The sequence below is a fragment of the Eptatretus burgeri genome, chromosome 6, assembly GCF_056783735.1.
Source record: "Eptatretus burgeri isolate ZD-2024b chromosome 6, Ebu_testis_v1, whole genome shotgun sequence".
NCBI classification, from domain to species: Eukaryota; Metazoa; Chordata; class Myxini; order Myxiniformes; family Myxinidae; genus Eptatretus; species Eptatretus burgeri.
This window is the reverse complement of record NC_140966.1, coordinates 50,917,064-50,937,260: the sequence shown is the minus strand read 5'-3', so window position 1 is coordinate 50,937,260 and position 20,197 is coordinate 50,917,064. Positions and strand designations below refer to the sequence as shown.

At 36.1% G+C, this 20,197-nt stretch overlaps 1 protein-coding gene across 3 annotated transcripts in view; it reads left to right on the top strand.

Annotated features, from left to right (window-relative positions):
- The window catches only part of LOC147024758 (glutamate receptor 4-like), a 584,244-nt gene that overhangs the window by 304,025 nt on the left and 260,022 nt on the right, over positions 1–20,197 (top strand). For all 3 annotated transcript variants that reach the window (XR_015059188.1, XM_085885009.1, XM_085885010.1), the window contains exon 11: positions 7,268–7,704. Coding sequence is in view for 2 of the 3 variants with exons in the window: in XM_085885009.1 (XP_085741135.1) it covers positions 7,268–7,704 (437 nt within the window). In the remaining variant the exon portion in view is untranslated. The remainder of the gene's footprint in view (positions 1–7,267; positions 7,705–20,197) is intronic.

The window sequence follows — 20,197 nt, the reverse complement described above, 5'->3', positions numbered from 1 at the left end:
GGTTGGTGGTAAGCAAGGGCATGCTCACCGTAAAAATTTAGGCCCCATTAACTTCATCATGGCAGGACAACTTCAACATGGGCAGCAACCAGCCCGTAGGTTGCCGTGGGCGGTACCGGCCTGCGTCAAAAATAATGGTACAAACCCTCAAGCAACATCGTGAAGGCCTGTCCTTCCCTTTGATGGTTCTCATGGACCCGATGTGCGTTCAAGCTTGAGGTTTGGGAGTTGGAACATTGGTTCAATGGTGGGAAGAAGTATGGAGGTAGCAATGTAACTGAGAAAGAGGAAAGTGGATGTGTGTTGTGTGCAAGAAACAAGATGGAAAGGAGGCGGAGCAAGATTCGTTGGTGCGATGGGGGTCAGGTATAAGTTTTTGTGGTCAAGTGGTGATGGAGCTGCAGGAGTGGGAGTTTTGATAAAAGAGGAACTGAGTGGTAATGTCATTGATATAAAAAGAATTAGTGACAGGATTCTAGTGGTGGTAATGGTACATCGTAAGCAATTAATTCTTGTGATAAGTGGATATATGTGCTGCAGGTGGGACGAGAGGAAGTTGAAAAAGAAAAGTTTTATGAAGATCTGATAGCAGAAGTGGAGAGCACGGGGCCAAAATAATTTTTAATTGTCGCTGGTGACTTCAACGGTCATGTGGGTAAAGATGCGGATGGCTATGAAGGTGTTCATGGCGGTTTTAGTATTGGTAGGAGAAATGATGAAGAAAGAAGTTTATTAGAATTTTGCACGGAGGCGGATTAGACCGGGAGCCCGCGGGGCTTAGCTCAACCGAAGAGGGGAACAATTGCCGTCCTCATGGTAAGATGCCAGATGATATTCTCACGTCAGAAATCTGCGTCTGCCGGGACACTGCTGCTGGGTTGACATTCTGTGGTCAATATCCATATCGCATAATCGGCGCAAGCTCAACCTTGCAGCGGAACAGCCCCAAGTAGGTTTCTGATATTATTCGTATAGCTTGTAACACGGTATAAACAATGACAGACGATTTCGCCGCTGGAATACCGATGACAGACGCTAATTAGATGCCGCAAAAATTACGCGAGCTCAACTGAACAGCGGAACGGCTAAAACCAATGCAGAATGCTAGTAAGGGGTCCCCTGAGTACAAAAGGAGCACTGACAGACAACTTGGTCGCTGGGCCCCCCAGGACAGATGCTCCCTAGTTCGGGATCCTTTGGTTGCGCTAGCTCAAACGAACAGTGGAACGGCTAAAACCAATGCAGAATGCTAGTACCAGGTCCCCTGATTACAAAAGGAGCACTGACAGACAACTTGGTCGCTGGGCCCCAAGGACAGACGCTCCCATCCCATCCCAGACGTCAATATCCGTATTGACTCCCCCAGGACAGTCAATACGAATATTGACCACAGAATGTCAACCCAGCAGCAGTGTCCCGGCAGACGCAGAGTTCTGAGGTGAGAATATCATCTGGCATCTTACCATGAGGATGGCAATTGTTCCCCTCTCCGGTTGAGCTAAGCCTGGTTGTCATGAACAGTTGGTTCAAGAATGAGAAAAAGGCAACATTTACGTCCGGTGGAGCAGAAACAGAGATCGATTTTATGTTCGTAGGAAAAAGTTGGAGAAAGAAAATTCGAAATGTGAAAGTTATTCCTGGGGAACTCCAGCACAGCTTGGTAGTAATGGATGTGGACAAAATAGATGAGGTGAAGGAAAAGAAACAGCAACAGAGTAAGCGTACAAAAACCTGGAAGCTGAAAGATGGAGAAGTAAAAAGAAAATTTGCTGAAAGGATGGATATTCTCTGGAAGGAAAAGGAAGAAGATGGAGATATCTGGACAAAGTACAGGAATTGTGCTCAACAAGCAGCAAATGAAGTTTGTGGTGTTAGTAAAGGAAAACCACGTCATGGTGAAACCTAGTGGTGGAACGAAGAGGTGAAGGTGGCCATCGAAAGAAAGAAAGAAAGCTTCAAGAAGATGCAGAAACAGAACACGGAAGAAAACAAAGAAAGATACATGAGAGAGATGAAGAAGGCGGTGGCAGAAGCCATGAAGAAAGAAGCTGAAAAAGAGCTGGAACAGTTGCAGATGAACAGACAAGGAATTTTTCAGAAACTGAAGATAATGAACAGAGAATCTCGTGACATCACTGAAAGCAACTGTATAAAGGATAAAAATGGGAGGATTTTCTTTGTTGATGAAGATAGAAGAATAATCTGGAAGGAGCATATGGAATCCATCATGAATCAGGAAAATCAGTTTGTGGAGTTTGTGGTAAAAGAGTGGTAAGTAATGCCATCAGATGCAGTTCTTGTCACAAATGGATTCATGGTAGATGTACAAATGTGAAAAGAGTGACACAAAGAATGGATGGTAGTTTTGAGTGTAAAGCCTGCATCAGAAGAAGAAATTTAAGCTACCAGGATCGGGATCCGGATTCGGAGAAAAGATTGAAAGATCTTGAGAGAGTAAGCAGATTTTGTTATCTGGGTGACACCATCAACAGTAGTGGAGGCAGCGAGCTTGCAGTTACAAGAAGAACGAGATTGGGTTGGATGAAGTTCAACGAGCTTGCATTAGTGTTATGTGGTAAAAGACTGCCTTTGAAGTTGAAAGGGAAGATCTATACCACCTGTGTGAGAGCAGTAATGGTTTATGGGTCAGAGGCATGGACTGTGAGATCGGTAGAAGAAGGTCTCTTGAGAAGAACAGAAAGAGCAATGATTAGAAAGATGTGTGGAGTGCAGTTGGAAGACAGAAAGGACACGAAGAGTTGATGGAAAAGATTGGTCTGAAAGATACAATAGTGGAGGTGGTAAGGAGTGGCTTGAGATGGTTGGGTCACTTGCAAAGAAAGAGAGACGATGAGTGAGTTAAGAGAGTATGGAATTTTGAAGTGGAGGGGAAAGGGGGAAGAGGAAGGCCAAAGTTGAGTTGGAAGGAGTTGGTTATGAAAGCAAGTCAGAAATTGGGATTGGGAGTGGAAGACACAGAAGATACAAGAAAGTGGAGAGCTAGAGTTATGTCATGGAAGGAGTGAAAGTCAGCAACCCCCCATAAGGGGGATAATACTGACTTAAATAAATAAATGATGATGGTGCTGCCAAAGCAGTTTTTTGGCAAGGGTCATGCTGGGTGGTTTGCCATCCCTCTCTCAGCAGTAGTTATGGAAGAAATTTGGAATTTGGCCATGGTGCTGGTGATAGTTCTGATACTCTTCGTGAAAGACACCGTGGGATCTTGAATGTCCACCAACTAATGCTGTCAGACAGGACGTCCATTTTAACGTCCATCAGAGGGACAGCACACACATTGATGAATCACCATGCCTGTGAAACTCTGGGATGACAGTTTATATCAGGGTCAGGATTCAAACCGAGGCCAGACTACTTTGGTGCAAGCATATGTACCTCTCGGTCACCCTGTCAGCCCTATATAATGATTACTTTCCTTTAAATAAAATTATTGCCAAAAAAAATTGAAGCCATGGATGACTGAAGTAATTTTACCATCTATTTGATATAGGAACAAACTCTCTCAGATTAATTTTTACATAAACCCTCAAGCAAGTGCAAATTAAGATATAAACATTTTAAAAATAGGTTAAATTCGATAATCAGATGTGCTAAAATTAGATTTTACAGAATTTAGTCATTGAGTTATAAAATCTGTTATGTGTTAATAAGTTGTCCTCTGCCTCATATTTTTAATATAAAATCGTGTAAAGGAATTTTTCCAGATAAACGAAAGATTGCTAAGATTTCTCCAATTTCCAAAAGTGGGTTAAAAAAATAGTTAACCAATTACAGATCCATTTCAATGCTCTCTTTTTTTTTTCCTAAATTACTGGCAAAGATTGTATCCAAAAGAGTAATAAAACATCTCGATAAAAATTACACTCTTTGTAAAAATCAGTATGCATTTGATGCTAATTTTGTCATATTTATTGCTTAATTGATCTTACCAATAAAATTGTTGATGCCTTTGAAAATACATCATTCATTATTGGTATATTTGTTCACCTGGCAAAGGCATTTGACACTATTAACCATAATATTATGTTATCTAAGTTTCAGCATTATGGAATTTGTGGGTTGAACCATGACTGGTTCACTAGATATTTGAAGATTGTTTTCAGTGTACGACACAGTATACAAATAGTCTTCATATCAATATCAGAGAATAACATGTGAAGTACTTCAAGGGTCTTTTTGAGGATGCCCCAATTATCATTCTATACATATATTATACTTATATAGAATCTGATTTATTGTTTTGAATGTTGATGACACTAATATATTTTTATTGTGGCAGCAATTTGAATTAACCCTGTAATTCTGTATTGATACAAGTATGGAAATGGTTTCAGGATAGTGGGCTCTCAGTGAATTCAAAAAAATACTATTTCATTTTGTTTGGTAATTGAATTAATTATATTTATGTAGTTATTAAAATGCACTTGAATAATGAAGAAATCTCAAGGGTTGAAAAGGCAAAGTTTATTTGGAAAAGTTGATTGATTCTAATTTGTCATGGAAATTTCACATTTCTGAAGTAGAAAAAAAAGTTACAAAAAAACATTGGTTTAATTTATATATTGGGAGACTTACTTCCAAATGATGTAAATACATGTGCTTTATGGCCTGCGAGTTCTACCATATTTTTCTTGTTGCAACTTCGTTTGGAGAAGTACTCTCCACTCATATTTGAGAAAGCTTTCTGTACTGCAAAATATAAGAATTTGTCTTACACCTCATGTATCACCTATCACTATGCCGAGCTGTTGATAATAAAGTGGGGGCAGGCCCTCATCACCTGACAACAGAAATCCAACATACAGTATGCCACTGAGACCAATTATGTCCTGCTGTGAAGTTACTGAAACTTAATGACATAACTGCATCCCAACAAAGTATTTTAATGTACCAATGTGTTACCAAACATAACCCAAGTCATTTTTTGAAACTTTTATTTTAACAATGAATATCATCAATATGACATGAGATCCTCAACAGCTGCATCATCCAAAACATAAAATGCTTCCTTTTCCACCATAATATCATTTTTCCAGTTCAAAAAATATGGAATTACATTTTCTTTGGCATAAGTAATGCATCCTCATTGAATAGCTTTAAATGTACAGTAGATTAAAGCATTTTTTGATTTCTGAATATTCTGTATGACACAGCAGGTGGGAGGCACGTCTTCTTTTGCACATAGCCAACACATGTTGCTCTTACACATGCCATGTTATGTTAAACTTTTATTTTGTGTACATGGGCCATGGATTGTTTTGTGTTATGTAATGTCAGTGTTGCATGAATCTTGTGTTTATTGTTTGATTGCTATGAATAATCCTTTTGTATGTATAATGGCATTCCACCACAGGCTTTGTGATTTCTGGGATGATGACATCCATTTGATGCAAACAATTGTAAATTTGACTTCATATTATTTTGTGGAATATAAATGTTATTTTGAATTAAAAAAAATGCTTAAGATAATGAAGGGCATCAAAATAAGTGCAGAAGAGATTTTCAGCAGAATGGACATTGGCAGGCCAGGGGCCATCGTTTCAGAGTAAAGAAAAATAAATTTAGGATGGTAGTTAGGGGTTCTTTCACTCATAGAGTATTAAATGTATGCAATAGTCTCCCTGCAATGGTAGTGACAGTCAAAACAGTAGATAGTTTTAACATTGAGGTATATAGGTATCGATGAGTGGTGATAATGGAATACTTGCATATTAGCACGATTTTGCAGCATTGATGAGTTAAATGGCCTTCTCCTGCATTGAAGTTCCTTGTAATGTCTTGCAAATCCTTGTAATTAATCTAGATACTAAGTGGGAGGCTCTCCATGTTTGTGCCTGCTGTTATTGCATACTTGCAGCATTTTCATCCTTGTACCACCACTTCACTACATCAATGCATTAAGCTCTGCTAGACTTATGTCACTGGTCATCATTTGAAGCTATGGCATTTGCAAAACAAAAAAGAGGCAACTGCATACTAACTTGTGGAGTACTCTGTATATTTTCACTTATTGCAGAAAGTAATTATTAGAGAGCAAACCTCAATCAATAAATTTAGCCAAGACATGAGCACCCAATAATCTCCTCATTAAAAAAGATATAATGAGATCTATAATCCGGAAAACTTATGGGCAGATATACAGGGTGGGCTATGTATAAATTCCTGGTTTTTAACCCTTGTAGTTCTATTGTTAAGAAATGAAATCAAACAAATATTTACAAGATATAGGTACATATTTCAAGTTTTTGTGATAAATGTATTTATTGAATTCATAAGTGTACAAAATTAGTTTTGAATTTCCACATGATTTCCATTATTTTCAAGCAGTGTGCATCCTTTCACGACACTCCAAGACCATTTTATTTCACGTTCCGAACGTAATTTCTCCAAAAGCTGCTTGAATCTGCTCTTTCAGATCTTGAATATTCAATGTTTGAGTTGCATAAACTTTGCCCTTAAGAAAGCCCCACAAGAAGAAATCGCATGTGCCCACTGGTTCCTCAAGTTCCGCAAATGGCTCAGCGAGACTTTTCCCGACCAGTGGATGGGTCATGGTTCGCCCCAATATGACCTGACCCCCTCGTTCACCAGACCTCACCCCATGCAATTTCTTCTTGTGAGGCTTTCTTAAGGGCAAGGTTTACCCAACTCAACCAGCGACCATTCAAGACCTGAAGGAGTGGATTCAAACAGTTTTTGGAGAAATTATGGTCGGAATGCAACAGAAAATAGTCTTCGAGTATTGCGAAAGGATGCACACTGCTTGAAAATTATGGAAATCGCGTCGAAATTCACAACTAATTTTGTACACTTCTGAATTCAATAAAATTTTTACCACAAAAACTTGAAATATGTAACTATATCCTGTAAATATTTTGTTTGTTCGAGTTTGTTTGTTCATAACAGAATTAAAGAGGATCAAAACCTGGAATAGATACATGGCCCACCCTGTATTTGCATGCCCATTAGAATGCTATACCAAGCAGCATCACTTAATTGCTTTTGCTTTGTCAAAATACAAGCTTTAATTTCAACACAGAAGCAAAAGGTATAAGCAAAAAACATTTCACCTTTATATATCCTACTTTATGAGCGTATGCAGTTTTATATTGTCTGTGTGAAAATATAACATGGGCTTTTGGGGAAAATGGCATTTTCCTGCATATAGCTTTTTTGTATAATATTAATGTGACTATTTTATACTTCAGAATATAAACATGCAGTACCCAAACGTGTTGTCCCACAGCACGCAGAAATTGCTGTAGCTCCTTTGACCATCACCCTTGTGCGTGAGGAGGTAATTGACTTCTCTAAACCTTTCATGAGCCTTGGCATCTCCATTCTGATCAAGAAGCCACAGAAGTCAAAACCTGGGGTGTTCTCCTTCCTCGACCCTTTGGCCTATGAGATTTGGATGTGCATCGTTTTTGCTTACATTGGTGTCAGTGTGGTTCTCTTCCTTGTGAGTCGCTTCAGTCCTTATGACTGGCACACACCTGAAGATTCCGAAGGCCGGGAAACAGGCACCGGGCCACCTGGTGTAGCAGCTGGAGCTGCAAGAGGGCCCTCGTCACCTGGCAGAGGTGGCCTTGCTGTAGAATCATCCAATGAGTTCAGCATCTTCAACAGCCTGTGGTTTTCTCTTGGTGCTTTTATGCAGCAAGGCTGTGATATCTCGCCAAGGTGAGAGATCTGCACCCTTCAACTCTTCATAACACTCACTTTCACTTCGCTTTTCCACATCAGTCACAAAAACACCAAGAGCCTTGGATATCTGTATCCCAAGCTGTTGCATTTGTTTTTCCTAATTTTTTTCAGCTGGGATATAGCTACAAGTGAAGAATACATCATTGCTTTTTATTTTATTGTATACTTACACATAGGGCAATAACATTAGAAAACATCATTGTACTTTCCCATGAATTACAAAGCTATTTAGAACCAATGGCTATATCATCATGGTATATGGGATTTGAATGTGGAAATGCTTGGACAAATTGTATTAGTTAACAGAATGCATTTTAGATAAGGAGGTATCACACCAATGAGAAACATTGAATTCTATGAGTAAAGGTTATCAAAGACGTTGTGTTTACATTAGCCGTGTTGCATCTGTTATCTGATGGGTCACTTTGAAACACAAACTCTGAGCTCTTCATTGTGGAACCAATACATGTCACATCCTCTTGATCCATAAAATGAACATCGGCTTGTTGATTATTCCAAAAGGGATGATCATCAAGTCTCAGTCTCACACAAAATTTCAAAAATAAAATAAGGGTGATTAATGCTCATTTAAAGGTTGCCGTAAAAGGTAAATTATTGCAAAAGGACTATACTTAAAATGATTTTATATAAATGGAGAAATATAGCAGCTTTGCGAATTTCATTAATTTTCCTTTTATGTCAAATGTCAAACTTTCTGATCACTCTTCACAAGAGAAATTGTTGGCTCAGATGACGTTTGAGTTAAAAATTGCCCGCCGTTTAGTCTGTTACATAAATGCACATTTTTAGATGGGTTTCCATGACATCACAGACAAATTTCTTCTGGAATGGCTGTAAGTGTCAGAAAGAGCATTCAAGTGTACAGCTGGGCGCATTAATATTTCGCTTTGAATCACTAAAATATGTTTGATTGAAGGCTGCTAAAAAGATGGTAATAAGGCTGGCCTTTCTGTCCCTTTTCATCATTTTTTATACTTGAAAAGCACAAGCAAATGGAAAAGCAAATGATATAATTCAGATTTGTCATTCACTGGGTAAGCTTGATCGGAAATCATTCATATTCTTTACAGGATTAACTTAAATTATTCCCATTCTTGAGTTCTTTGCTTTTAAAATGAGTCTGTGATGAAATGCTTCAAAATAATGGCCATTTATATCACGATTATAAGTTCAAAAACGTGGGAAGACGTTAATTGAGTACAAAGTGAGGAAGGTGAAGATGGAGAGTGGGTTTGCAAAGAGGAAAATGCAGGGAAGGAAAGTGTATAGGACGTGCAGGGTGGCAACAAAAATGATATATGGTCATATTCCTGCGAAAACCAGAGAACTCGTATTTTGTTCTTTTCATGTCAAAGTCTGCCTTTTGTTTGAAAGAAAGTAAGGATATTGGCTTTAGATTTGGAATAGAATGGTTATGGTCTGCAAGTTGCTTTATAAAGTGTTGGATGTACTTTGTGCAAGGATCATCAACATTATTGAGATGTCCTTTAAAAGCAAATTATTAAATACAATGACTACAACCAATAACACAAATTATGACAATGATTTGCAAAAAATTTAGCTCTTCATGGAAATGCATTAGTCACATAACCAATAAATTGCTAGTCCAATATCCTTCCAAATGTGATCACTGCATAATACAATTGTACATACAAGGTGTTCGATAAGTCCATGACCTGACAAAAATTCACTGACAATCGACAAATGCTTATTTTTTTCTTTTTCTTTTCACAGGTTCTAAGCCTTGTTGTGGAGCGCGCATGCGCGCGCACACACACACACACACACACACACACACACACACACACACACACACACACACACACACACACACACACACACACACACACACACACACCCATTGACACACAGATGAATATACGAGACACAACACAGGACTGTTACACGAGACAAACACTGAGTTTGATGGAAGTGCCATCATTGTCTGGGGCACTCTGGGAACCAGAGACTCCATAACAATGCCACCGTCCTTCTCACTGCACTCAACAGGGCATTTCCTAGGGAAGAATTTTCTCCTCTGCATGGTATTCCCTAATGTTCCACTGAAATTTTGAACTAAGCTCCATTTTTTTATGTTGGATGAATTCAGGCAATTCTGCCTCTTTCTATACATCATTTTACTGGCCATGCACAGTTGCCCTGAGTGTATATGAATCAACCACAGAATGTGGACAAGCACTACAATTATACCAGACCTGGTATATCACCTTCCTGAACACCATTCGTGAGCCAGCTGGTTTCTTTTATTGATACTCGAATAAAGACATGCTCAATCTAATGACACAAACTAAATTTCCAGGAGCGTCAAGTCCAAAATCTTTAACTATATTGCCTTCAGCACGATTTGAACGTGCAACCTCTGCGATGTCAATCCAGTGATCATATCATAATGCGAGTAAACGGGAGTTAGTTGAATAATTTTTTCTACTTTAAAATGATTTTGTGCATTATTTTATTCTACGTATATGCCATATCACACATTTACTGACCAACGTTCATAGTTTCTCTAATTGGAACATTTTGTGATCTCCAAAGATTCTCACATCACTTGGATAATTATGTGCTGCCCTACCTGCCACATATCTTACCTGAGGTCATTTAGAGGGTTTCACAGCATTGAGAATGTCGTCTGTTATTTTTGTATCCTCAGTCAAACACAACACACCCTATTTACATGTGTGTGCACATCAATGAACATACACATTCAGTGAGATATTGTGTTTGCAATTTCCTCTCCATTGGTCTGCAGGATAGAAATGATATAATGCTCTTCCAAATTGCAAGCAATGGGGTAAAGTCCTTAATGAGCCGTGTTACTGTTTTAATTTGCTCCTGGCTTTGTTCATTTTTATTGCTTTTAAATATGCCTTATGTACATTATATTAGCATGATATGCAAAGTAGAGTATGTTATTTACTCAATATGTGAATTTAATTGTTACCTGCATAATGCAAGCTAAGGTCCATAATTGTGCTGTTGGAAAGATTGATGAAAGCGTTTGTTCAGGAGCTCATATAATGAATGCCGAGTTAGATCAGACTGGCATGCCTCCTGCTTGATGGACCAAGTTTATGGGCATCCATACTCATGGCAGTGGATGTATTAACCCATTAATATTCAAAATAGTCTCATTTCTCTTTTCACCAGTCAGTAAACATAATAGGTTTGAAGATGGACATGTAGGTGAATAAATATTACTTTTTAAATGGAATTTTTTTTTGAATTATCCATCAAATAGGGTTTGTAGGCTCATCTTTAACTCTGCTTGTCAGGACATAGATGAATTAAGATGCCTTTTGTGCCAGTTTACTATATGGTGGTGAAAAATGGTGACAGCACTAACCAAGATAAATAATCTCAACAAAGGAAGTTTTTCTGATGCCACCGATGTTGGCGGTTGAACATGCCCATGTGGCCATTGTGTAAATCCGTAAATCATGATACCACTCTCTTTTGCCACACTTGCACTTTCTGTACTGAAATATAGTTGTACATAATTCTCATTTGTAGCTTTTGCTTTCATGAGGTCGGGCTCAGAGCGGACTCATTCTTACTTGAGTTACACTTTCATCACATCATTATTAAACTTCGAGTCATGTGGTTGTTTCGATTTGAATTGTGAAAATTGAGTTGTGTGAGAATATGTGAAATTCCCATCCAGTAGTTATATTTACAAACAAAATATAAGCAAGTTGAAATGAGTGGAGCAAATCATTACAGACAGGTCATGTGGGACCAGCCTGGCAGACAGTATCGTCGTCCACTCCTCAAGAACGCGTGACAATAATTGCCTTTCACAAGAAAAAAAATTATACATAAATGTCCTGGGACAATGCAAAATGATCAGCCTGTCACTAGCTTTGAGAAAGACTAATGGGGGACTTCCACTCTTTGAAGGAAGATTTCCATTCCATTGCATCAAACTTTGTTTTCCACATTATAACTCTAATGCTTTGGAAGCCTTCACAGCCTTGATGTGTTTGAAAATTATCTTTAAAATAGGAGAATACTTGGTCAAACAGGATGTGTATGTGGACTTCTGATGCTGTAAAGGTGATTAAGTGGGGACAACTCTGTTTTGGGTAAAAATCCCAGGTTCTTCAGTGTTGTTTCAGCTTGTCTCACCCAGCCAACAGTTTGATTTTAATCGATCCCCAATTTGGCTGTCGTTAGCATTCACTGATCGTTGTTAAAGATCTCACATATTTTGCAAAGAGGCCATTGTGTTTTGGTACCCTGATCAAATTCTAACATCTGAGCAGATATGTTTGGGGTGGTGAGAGGATACTGTGTCAGCCATGCCTCGAACAATGATGCCTGCCTTCAGACAGTGAGCTGCACCTGAATGAAGCACCCTTAAGTTGACCCTTGTAGATTAAAAAGAAATCTTGAATCAGCATGTTATCCAATCATCTTAGTATGTAGTTTTGGTCCTGTTGTTGTAGCTGTGGTGTTAAGATATTCCTAAACCAGGTGACCTTGTCATGAATCATAATCTAGCAAACGATTAGTAAAGGTATAGGTGTTGCTCATACTAAAAGCCCGGAGGCCTTCAGTCAGTGAAAAAATTCCGTACTTGGAATCGAAAGTTCTTTCTCCTTTTCAAAACGTTTGAGGGCCAAAAAAGTGAATTATATAAATAAATATATATATATATATATATATATATATATATATATATATATATATATATAAATAAATATATATATATATATATATATATATATATTATCCCTGTGTTGTAAGAGGCGACCAGGGTTGCGTCAGGAAGGGCATCCGGCGTAAAACATGTGCCAAATCACTATGCGGATCATACGGATGATCCGCTGTGGCGACCCCGAACGGGAGCAGCCGAAAGAAGAATAAGAAGATATATATATATATATATATATATATATATATATATATATATATATATATATATATATATATATATATATATAAATATATATATATATATATATATATATATATATAAATATATATATACATATATATATATATATATATATATATAAATATATATATACATATATATATATATATATATATATATATATATATATATATATATATATATATATGATAATGGACATATTACAGTGATGAACAAGGTCTATTGAACAAAGCGAGCACGCAACTTTCCAACGATCATCTTTAAAGGGGCTGTCACATCTTGACGATTTAGCCAGCGTATGCCGATTTATGAAAAATTTGTCTAAAACGCTGGCACACGTCGAATACATTATGGGTAAGTTGTGTATACGTTAAGAGCACGCTGAAAAACACTGCCATACGTCGTAGTACGCTGGCTTTAATCATTGTACTTTGCGGTTGTCCGCAAATTTTAGCATGCTTGAAATTTTACGACGTATGCCGGCGTATGGCTCACACGTTCTGCATACGCTGGGAATAAGTTGTAGGCATGTTTTGCGATCGTTGACACACGTTACTTGGAAGTTACTCAGAAGTCGAAACACGTCGAGGTAATGATTAGCTACCCGAAACTTATTTATAACCTATGAGTAACGTGTTGTAGGCACGTTACACGATCGTTGACACACGTCGAGGTACGTTATGCGATCGTTGGCACACGTCGACACACGTTATTTGTAAGTTACTCATAAGTCGAAACACGTCGAGGTAATACTTAGCGCACCCAAAACTTATTTCTAACCTGAGTAACGTGCTTTGAATCTATGACTAACGTACCTCCAACGCATATTGACGTATGTTGACGAATTTGATTGACGTCTTCCAGACGACCACATAACTTACTGAACGTGTTTCAAATTTACAGCTACCGTATAATGGTGTATTGACAGCGTTTAAAAAAAAAAAAAACCAACACCAACTTCCGATATTTCGTCACGTGCTGTTACGTCACGTCCGATTGCCTCTTCAGTTTGCTCGTCTTATTCTTAGTTCCTCCTCTGTGAATATTTTCTGTTTGAGGATATTGTCACGTCGACATCGAAAATTAAAAGCAAATGTCCGAATATATTTAAAAATTCGTGCTAGACTAAAAAAAAATAAATAAATAAATAAAAACCAACAACAACAACAACTTCAGATATTTCATCACGTGCCTTCACGGAGCCAAGGAGAAAAAAAGAAAATGTGCCTTGACGGAGAAAATAAGTTCCGGGTATGCTAAACATTACCTCGACGTGTTTCGACTTATGAGTAACTTACAAGGAACTTGTGTCGACGTGTGTCAACGATCGCATATCGTGCCTACAACTTATTCCCAGTGTGGCGGAATGTGTGAGCCATACGGCGAGTACGTCGTAAAATTTTCAGCATGCTTGAAATTTCACGACGTACAAGGCGTATTACGACCTATGGCAGTGTTTTTCAGCGTGCTCTTAACGTATACACAACTTACCCACAACGCATTCGACGTGTGTCAGCGTTTTAGACAAATTTTTTCAAAGGTCGGCATACGCTGGCTAAATCGTCAAGGTGTGACTGCGATTTTGACACTTCCAATTCTCAGGCGGTTATGATTTCAATCGGCGTGCGGCAGCTTTTTAATAGGCTATGCCACGTGATCGTCGGCGATACGTGCAGCACGCTATGCATATGTTAGACTATCGTTGGGCATAGGTTGTGAACACCAACAACACGCTAATCATTCGTTGGTCTAAGTTATCTATATGTGATTAAAACGTTCTGTGTACGTTACTAATACGTTATGCATACGTCCAACTCGTTATGAATACGTCCGAATCTTTAAAAAAAAACATCAAAATTTCAGCGTACGCCAACGTTTTACATACATTTTTATACGTTGCCATTGCTGGCTAAAACGTCAAGGTGTGACAGGGCCCTAACTTTCCAGAAATAGTTACAAACTGCACTTCTGGCCCTTTTGAGCAACATGTTGTTAAAACTTTATCAGTCGTTGAATTGCGTACCCATCTGTCAGCAAAGCTTTATGGGCCAACTTAATCCACACACTTTATGGGCCAACTTTAAATGTCTTGCTGCTCATGCAAAAGGGACACGCCTGGGGGCGTGTTTAGTTTGCAAGTGACTTGCTTTTGCTGTTATATTGCAAACGGGACACCCCAGTGGCGTGTTCCTTTTCAATTAATACATTACCAGGCCATGTGAAAATGGCACATGCCCAATCGGAACGAAAACAATTTTCCCCGAAAAAACGCCTATTTCTCGGAAGTAGGAATTACTCGGAATCGACGTCGATTTCCGTTCACTACCCATTTCCTTTTGATTTCATAGTTGGAATTGAATACTTTGGAATTGATCTGCCCACCACAATTAAGCACTCATACAAGCATTCCAACAAAATGGTTGACAAGGAACAGCTGGCTTGGCAAGCGATTAGCGATCGGTGATAACAAACACGACCCAGCGACACCCGGAATGTCAAGCAATGTCCGAATTGAACACATGTTCACTCCTTTTTTTTAGTAGTCTGAACTACTGCTAAGGTCAATTCTGCTATTTAAAGTTTGAAATACAGCTTAAGTTAAGAGATTCTTGAGCTTATCGCATGTATGGAAATGAAATAAAGCCACAAATTCTCAGAGATGCCCGGAGTGTCAAGCAACATCCTAATTGGACAAATGAACTTTTTTTTTAGCAGTCAGAATTGTGGCTGAGGTCAATTCCGCAGTTTAAATTTTGAAATCCATCTTAGGTTAAGATATTCTAGAGCTTATCGCATGTGCGGAAATTAAATAAAGGCACAAACACTGGTGTCTCCATGCATTTATAAGCATTGCGCTGTATCCACTGCTCCGTCGGTATGAAGATCAGGCATTCGATGATATGAGTGAGGAAAGTGAAGAAAAAAAATTTGAACGTTTTATCATGAAGAAACAATTACTACCTGTTCAAAGTCGAGGCATTGCTGAGCAGGCCAAAATAAATGGTGAATTAAGACGCTAGTGAGCTGAGAGATTGCTGACTAAGAGGCTGACCAAGGATGAAGCCTTGATAAAGGATAATTAAATAAGGCCATCGATTACGCTCAAAAGGCGTGTTTAAATTAACCCAAACACCCAGTTTTTATCCATGCACTCCCTTTGAGTTTCCTTAGTATGCATGAAAAGATTCAGGCTGCAAGGTTTTATAGTTTTGGAGTTGTAGAGGAGATACACATACTGACACACACTCACACACCGACACACTGACTATATATATATATATATATATATATATATATATATATATATATATATATATATATATATATATATATAAAAAACAACATATATATATATATATATATATATATATATATATATATATATATATATATATATATATATATATATATATATATATATATATATATATATATATATATATATATATATATATATATATATATATATATATATATATATATATATATATATATATATATATATATATATATATATATATATATATATATATATATATATATATATATATATATATATATATATATATATATATATATATATATATATATATATATATATATATATATATATATATATATATATATATATATATATATATATATATATATATATATATATATATATATATATATATATATATATATATATATATATATATATATATATATATATATATATCCCTGTGTTGTAAGAGGCGACCAGGGTTGCGTCAGGAAGGGCATCCGGTGTAAAACATGTGCCAAATCACTATGCAGATCAAATGATCCGCTGTGGCGACCCCTAACGGGAGCAGCCGAAAGAAGAAGAAGAAGAAGATATATATATATATATATATATATATATATATATATATATATATATATATATATATATATATATATATATATATATATATATATATATATATATGTATATGTAAATGTGTATATATATATATATATATATGTATATGTATATGTGTATAAATATATATATATATATATATGTATATGTATATGTGTATATATATGTATATGTATATATTTGTATATGTATATGTATATGTATATGTATATATATATGTATATATATATATATATATATATATATATATATATATATATATATATATCTACATACTGAAACGCAAATTAAACTTACCACTTGTTTGAAATGTAATAAAATTGTAACAGTTCAAAATAAAACAAACCAACAATTGCAAATTGAAACAAGGGCATTTTATTAATGACATGTCAAGTTTTTGAGCAAGATACACCATCTCATAAGTTTGTTCTACAGTACAGAACAGCACAGGGTTCAATGTCAGTCCGCTTTCAACAGCGTGTGTGGCCACCATTGTTTTGGATACAGGCAGTGCATCGTCGGCGCATACTGCCTTCCAGTCTTTGGATGGATTGCTGCTGGATTCTGTCCCACTCAGTCCTCAATGTCTGAAGCCATCTGACCATCTACCTGTCCTGCCGTGCAGTGGTGGCTCTTGGCCTCCCTGATCGAGGTCTGTCATCTGCAGAGTTGTGGAGGGTGTCTCTGTCCACCAGGGCCGATAGCGTCTGGTGTGAACAGCCAAGGCGACGTGCCACCTCACGGTAGCTCAATCTGCCTTGCAGTATGCCCAAAGCACACTGCAGTTGATCCCTTGACAATCGTGGCTTGTTGATTGAAATGCCCATTTTGCACTGGCCTTTTTAAAGCCAATATCAAGACATCACGTGCAGCTCATTAAAATCATCCCGTACCCCTTGGCTAATCACTGACAGTCAAAACGGCTGTTCAACAGCTGTGCTATGAAGTGACCATTGACGGTTCAAGTGACCATCCGTGACCGTTTTGTCTGACAGTGAGGACACGATTGTCCACAAATAAGTTCACACTTTTACTACATGCAGTGTTATTGTTGATATTTGAAGGTTTAAAAGGTGGTAAGTTTCTTTTGCGCTTCAGTATTCATCAATATACATGGTGAGTCAAAAGTAACGCCTGATTTCTGTTTTTTCGGCTGTCAGATTCTTTCTGGGAAGTCATGTTGTTGATAATTGTCTTGCAGATTATTAATTTTCGTAATTTATTTATTTTTGATTTTGTTTTGCAGGTTATTGCTGCGAGTTTGGAAAGTTACTGAATTTGCACCAAATTGAGCTTAATGGCACAATTTACAGACACAATTGTGTCGACTGGGCTGCGAATAACCCAAGAGTGACAGTTGAGAAGGAGGTAAATTTACCTGGAGTGACAGTTTGGGCAGCCATATCTCCATTAGGGATAACTGTACCCTTTTTCTTTGAGGGATTTTTCACTGCAGAAATTCACCTGGATATGCTGCAAACCTTCTTTTGGCCTAGGGTACAAGATCAGGACTGTTATTTCCAGCATGATGGAGCTACACCTCATTATGGACGTTATGTTCGTCAGTGGCGGGCACGCTCCCCAGACCTTACTCTGCCAGATTTCTTTCTTTGGGGGCTCATGAAAGACCTTATTTATCGTGAAAAGCCTCGTACCATTCAGGAATTGAAGGCTCAAATCAGTGCAGAGTTTGAGGAAATTGATATCGAACTCTGCAGACATGTGTGCTGCTCTTTGCCTGCTCAGCTGCAATTGTGCATCGATCATGAGGGAGGGCACTTTGAAAATTGCAAGTAAAACAGCTTGGTACAGTTCCGTAATAATGTTTTCTTGAATAAATAGTGAGATAAACATGTCATTCATTTATTTCTACCTTCTTGTACACTGTAATACAAATGGCAAACAAACAATCAACTGACAGAAATTGGGTGCTCCTTCTGACTCACCCTGTATATTGACATAAAATTTTTTTATATATATATATATATATATATATATATATATATATATATATATATATATATATATATATATATATATATATATATCCTCCTCTTCTTCTTCTTCTTTCGGCTGCTCCCGTTAGGGGTCGCCACAGCGGATCATCCGTATGATCCGCATAGTGATTTGGCACATGTTTTACGCCGGATGCCCTTCCTGACGCAACCCTGGTCGCTTCTTACGACACAGGGATATGGTACACCTATTTTAACCGGGGTATACACCGGCCCAGTACACTGGTACTCATTTCGCCGACCTCGCAAGGATGACAGGCTGAGTCAACCCCCTGGTGTATTAATTCAGTGGCCCAATGGGGCTTGAACTCAGGACCTTTTGGATCCCAATCCGCTGCCCAAACCACTGCGCCAACACCAGTCTTCGTGTATGTGTATATGTATGTATATATATATATATATATATATATATATATATATATATATATATATATATATATATATATATATATATATATATATATATATATATATATATATATATATATATATATATATATATATATATATATATATATATATATATATATATATATATATATATATATATATATATATATATATATATATATATATATATATATATATATATATATATATATATATATATATATATATATATATATATATATATATATATATATATATATATATATATATATATATATATATATATATATATATATATATATATATATATATATATATATATATATATATATATATATATATATATATATATATATATATATATGTATATATATATATATATATATATGTATATATATATATATGTATATATATATATATATATATATATATATATATATATATATATATATATATATATATATATATATATATATGTATATATATATATATATATATATATATATGTATATATATATATATATATATATATGTATATATATATATATATATATATGTATATATATATATATATATGTATATGTATATATATATATGTATATATATATATATATATATATATATATATATATATATATATATATATATATATATATATATATATATATATATATATATATATATATATATATATATATATATATATATATATATATATATATATATATATATATATATATATATATATATATATATGTATATATATATATATGTATATATATATATATATATATATATATATATGTATGTATATATATATATATATGTATATATGTAGGTATATATATATATATATATGTATATTTATATATGTATATATATGTATATATATATATATATATATATATATATATATATGTATATATATATGTATGTATATATATATATATATGTATATATACATACATACATACATACATACATACATACATACATACATACTCTCCCTTGAGAGACAAAATTCTTCTTTGCCCTGCGGTGAACTCCAAGGCATCCACCGGCAACATCAAGGACGGTGGTCTTGAAGGTGCTCCACAACTCTTCAGGACCCCCCAAAGCACCCAGACCCCCCAAGTGTCCACTCAGCCTGTTCGCAAACTCCTCAGCTACTCTCTCATCCCTGAGCTTGGCAACATCCAGCCTAGGCTGGGATGGTACCATTCTCCAGGATTTAAGGTG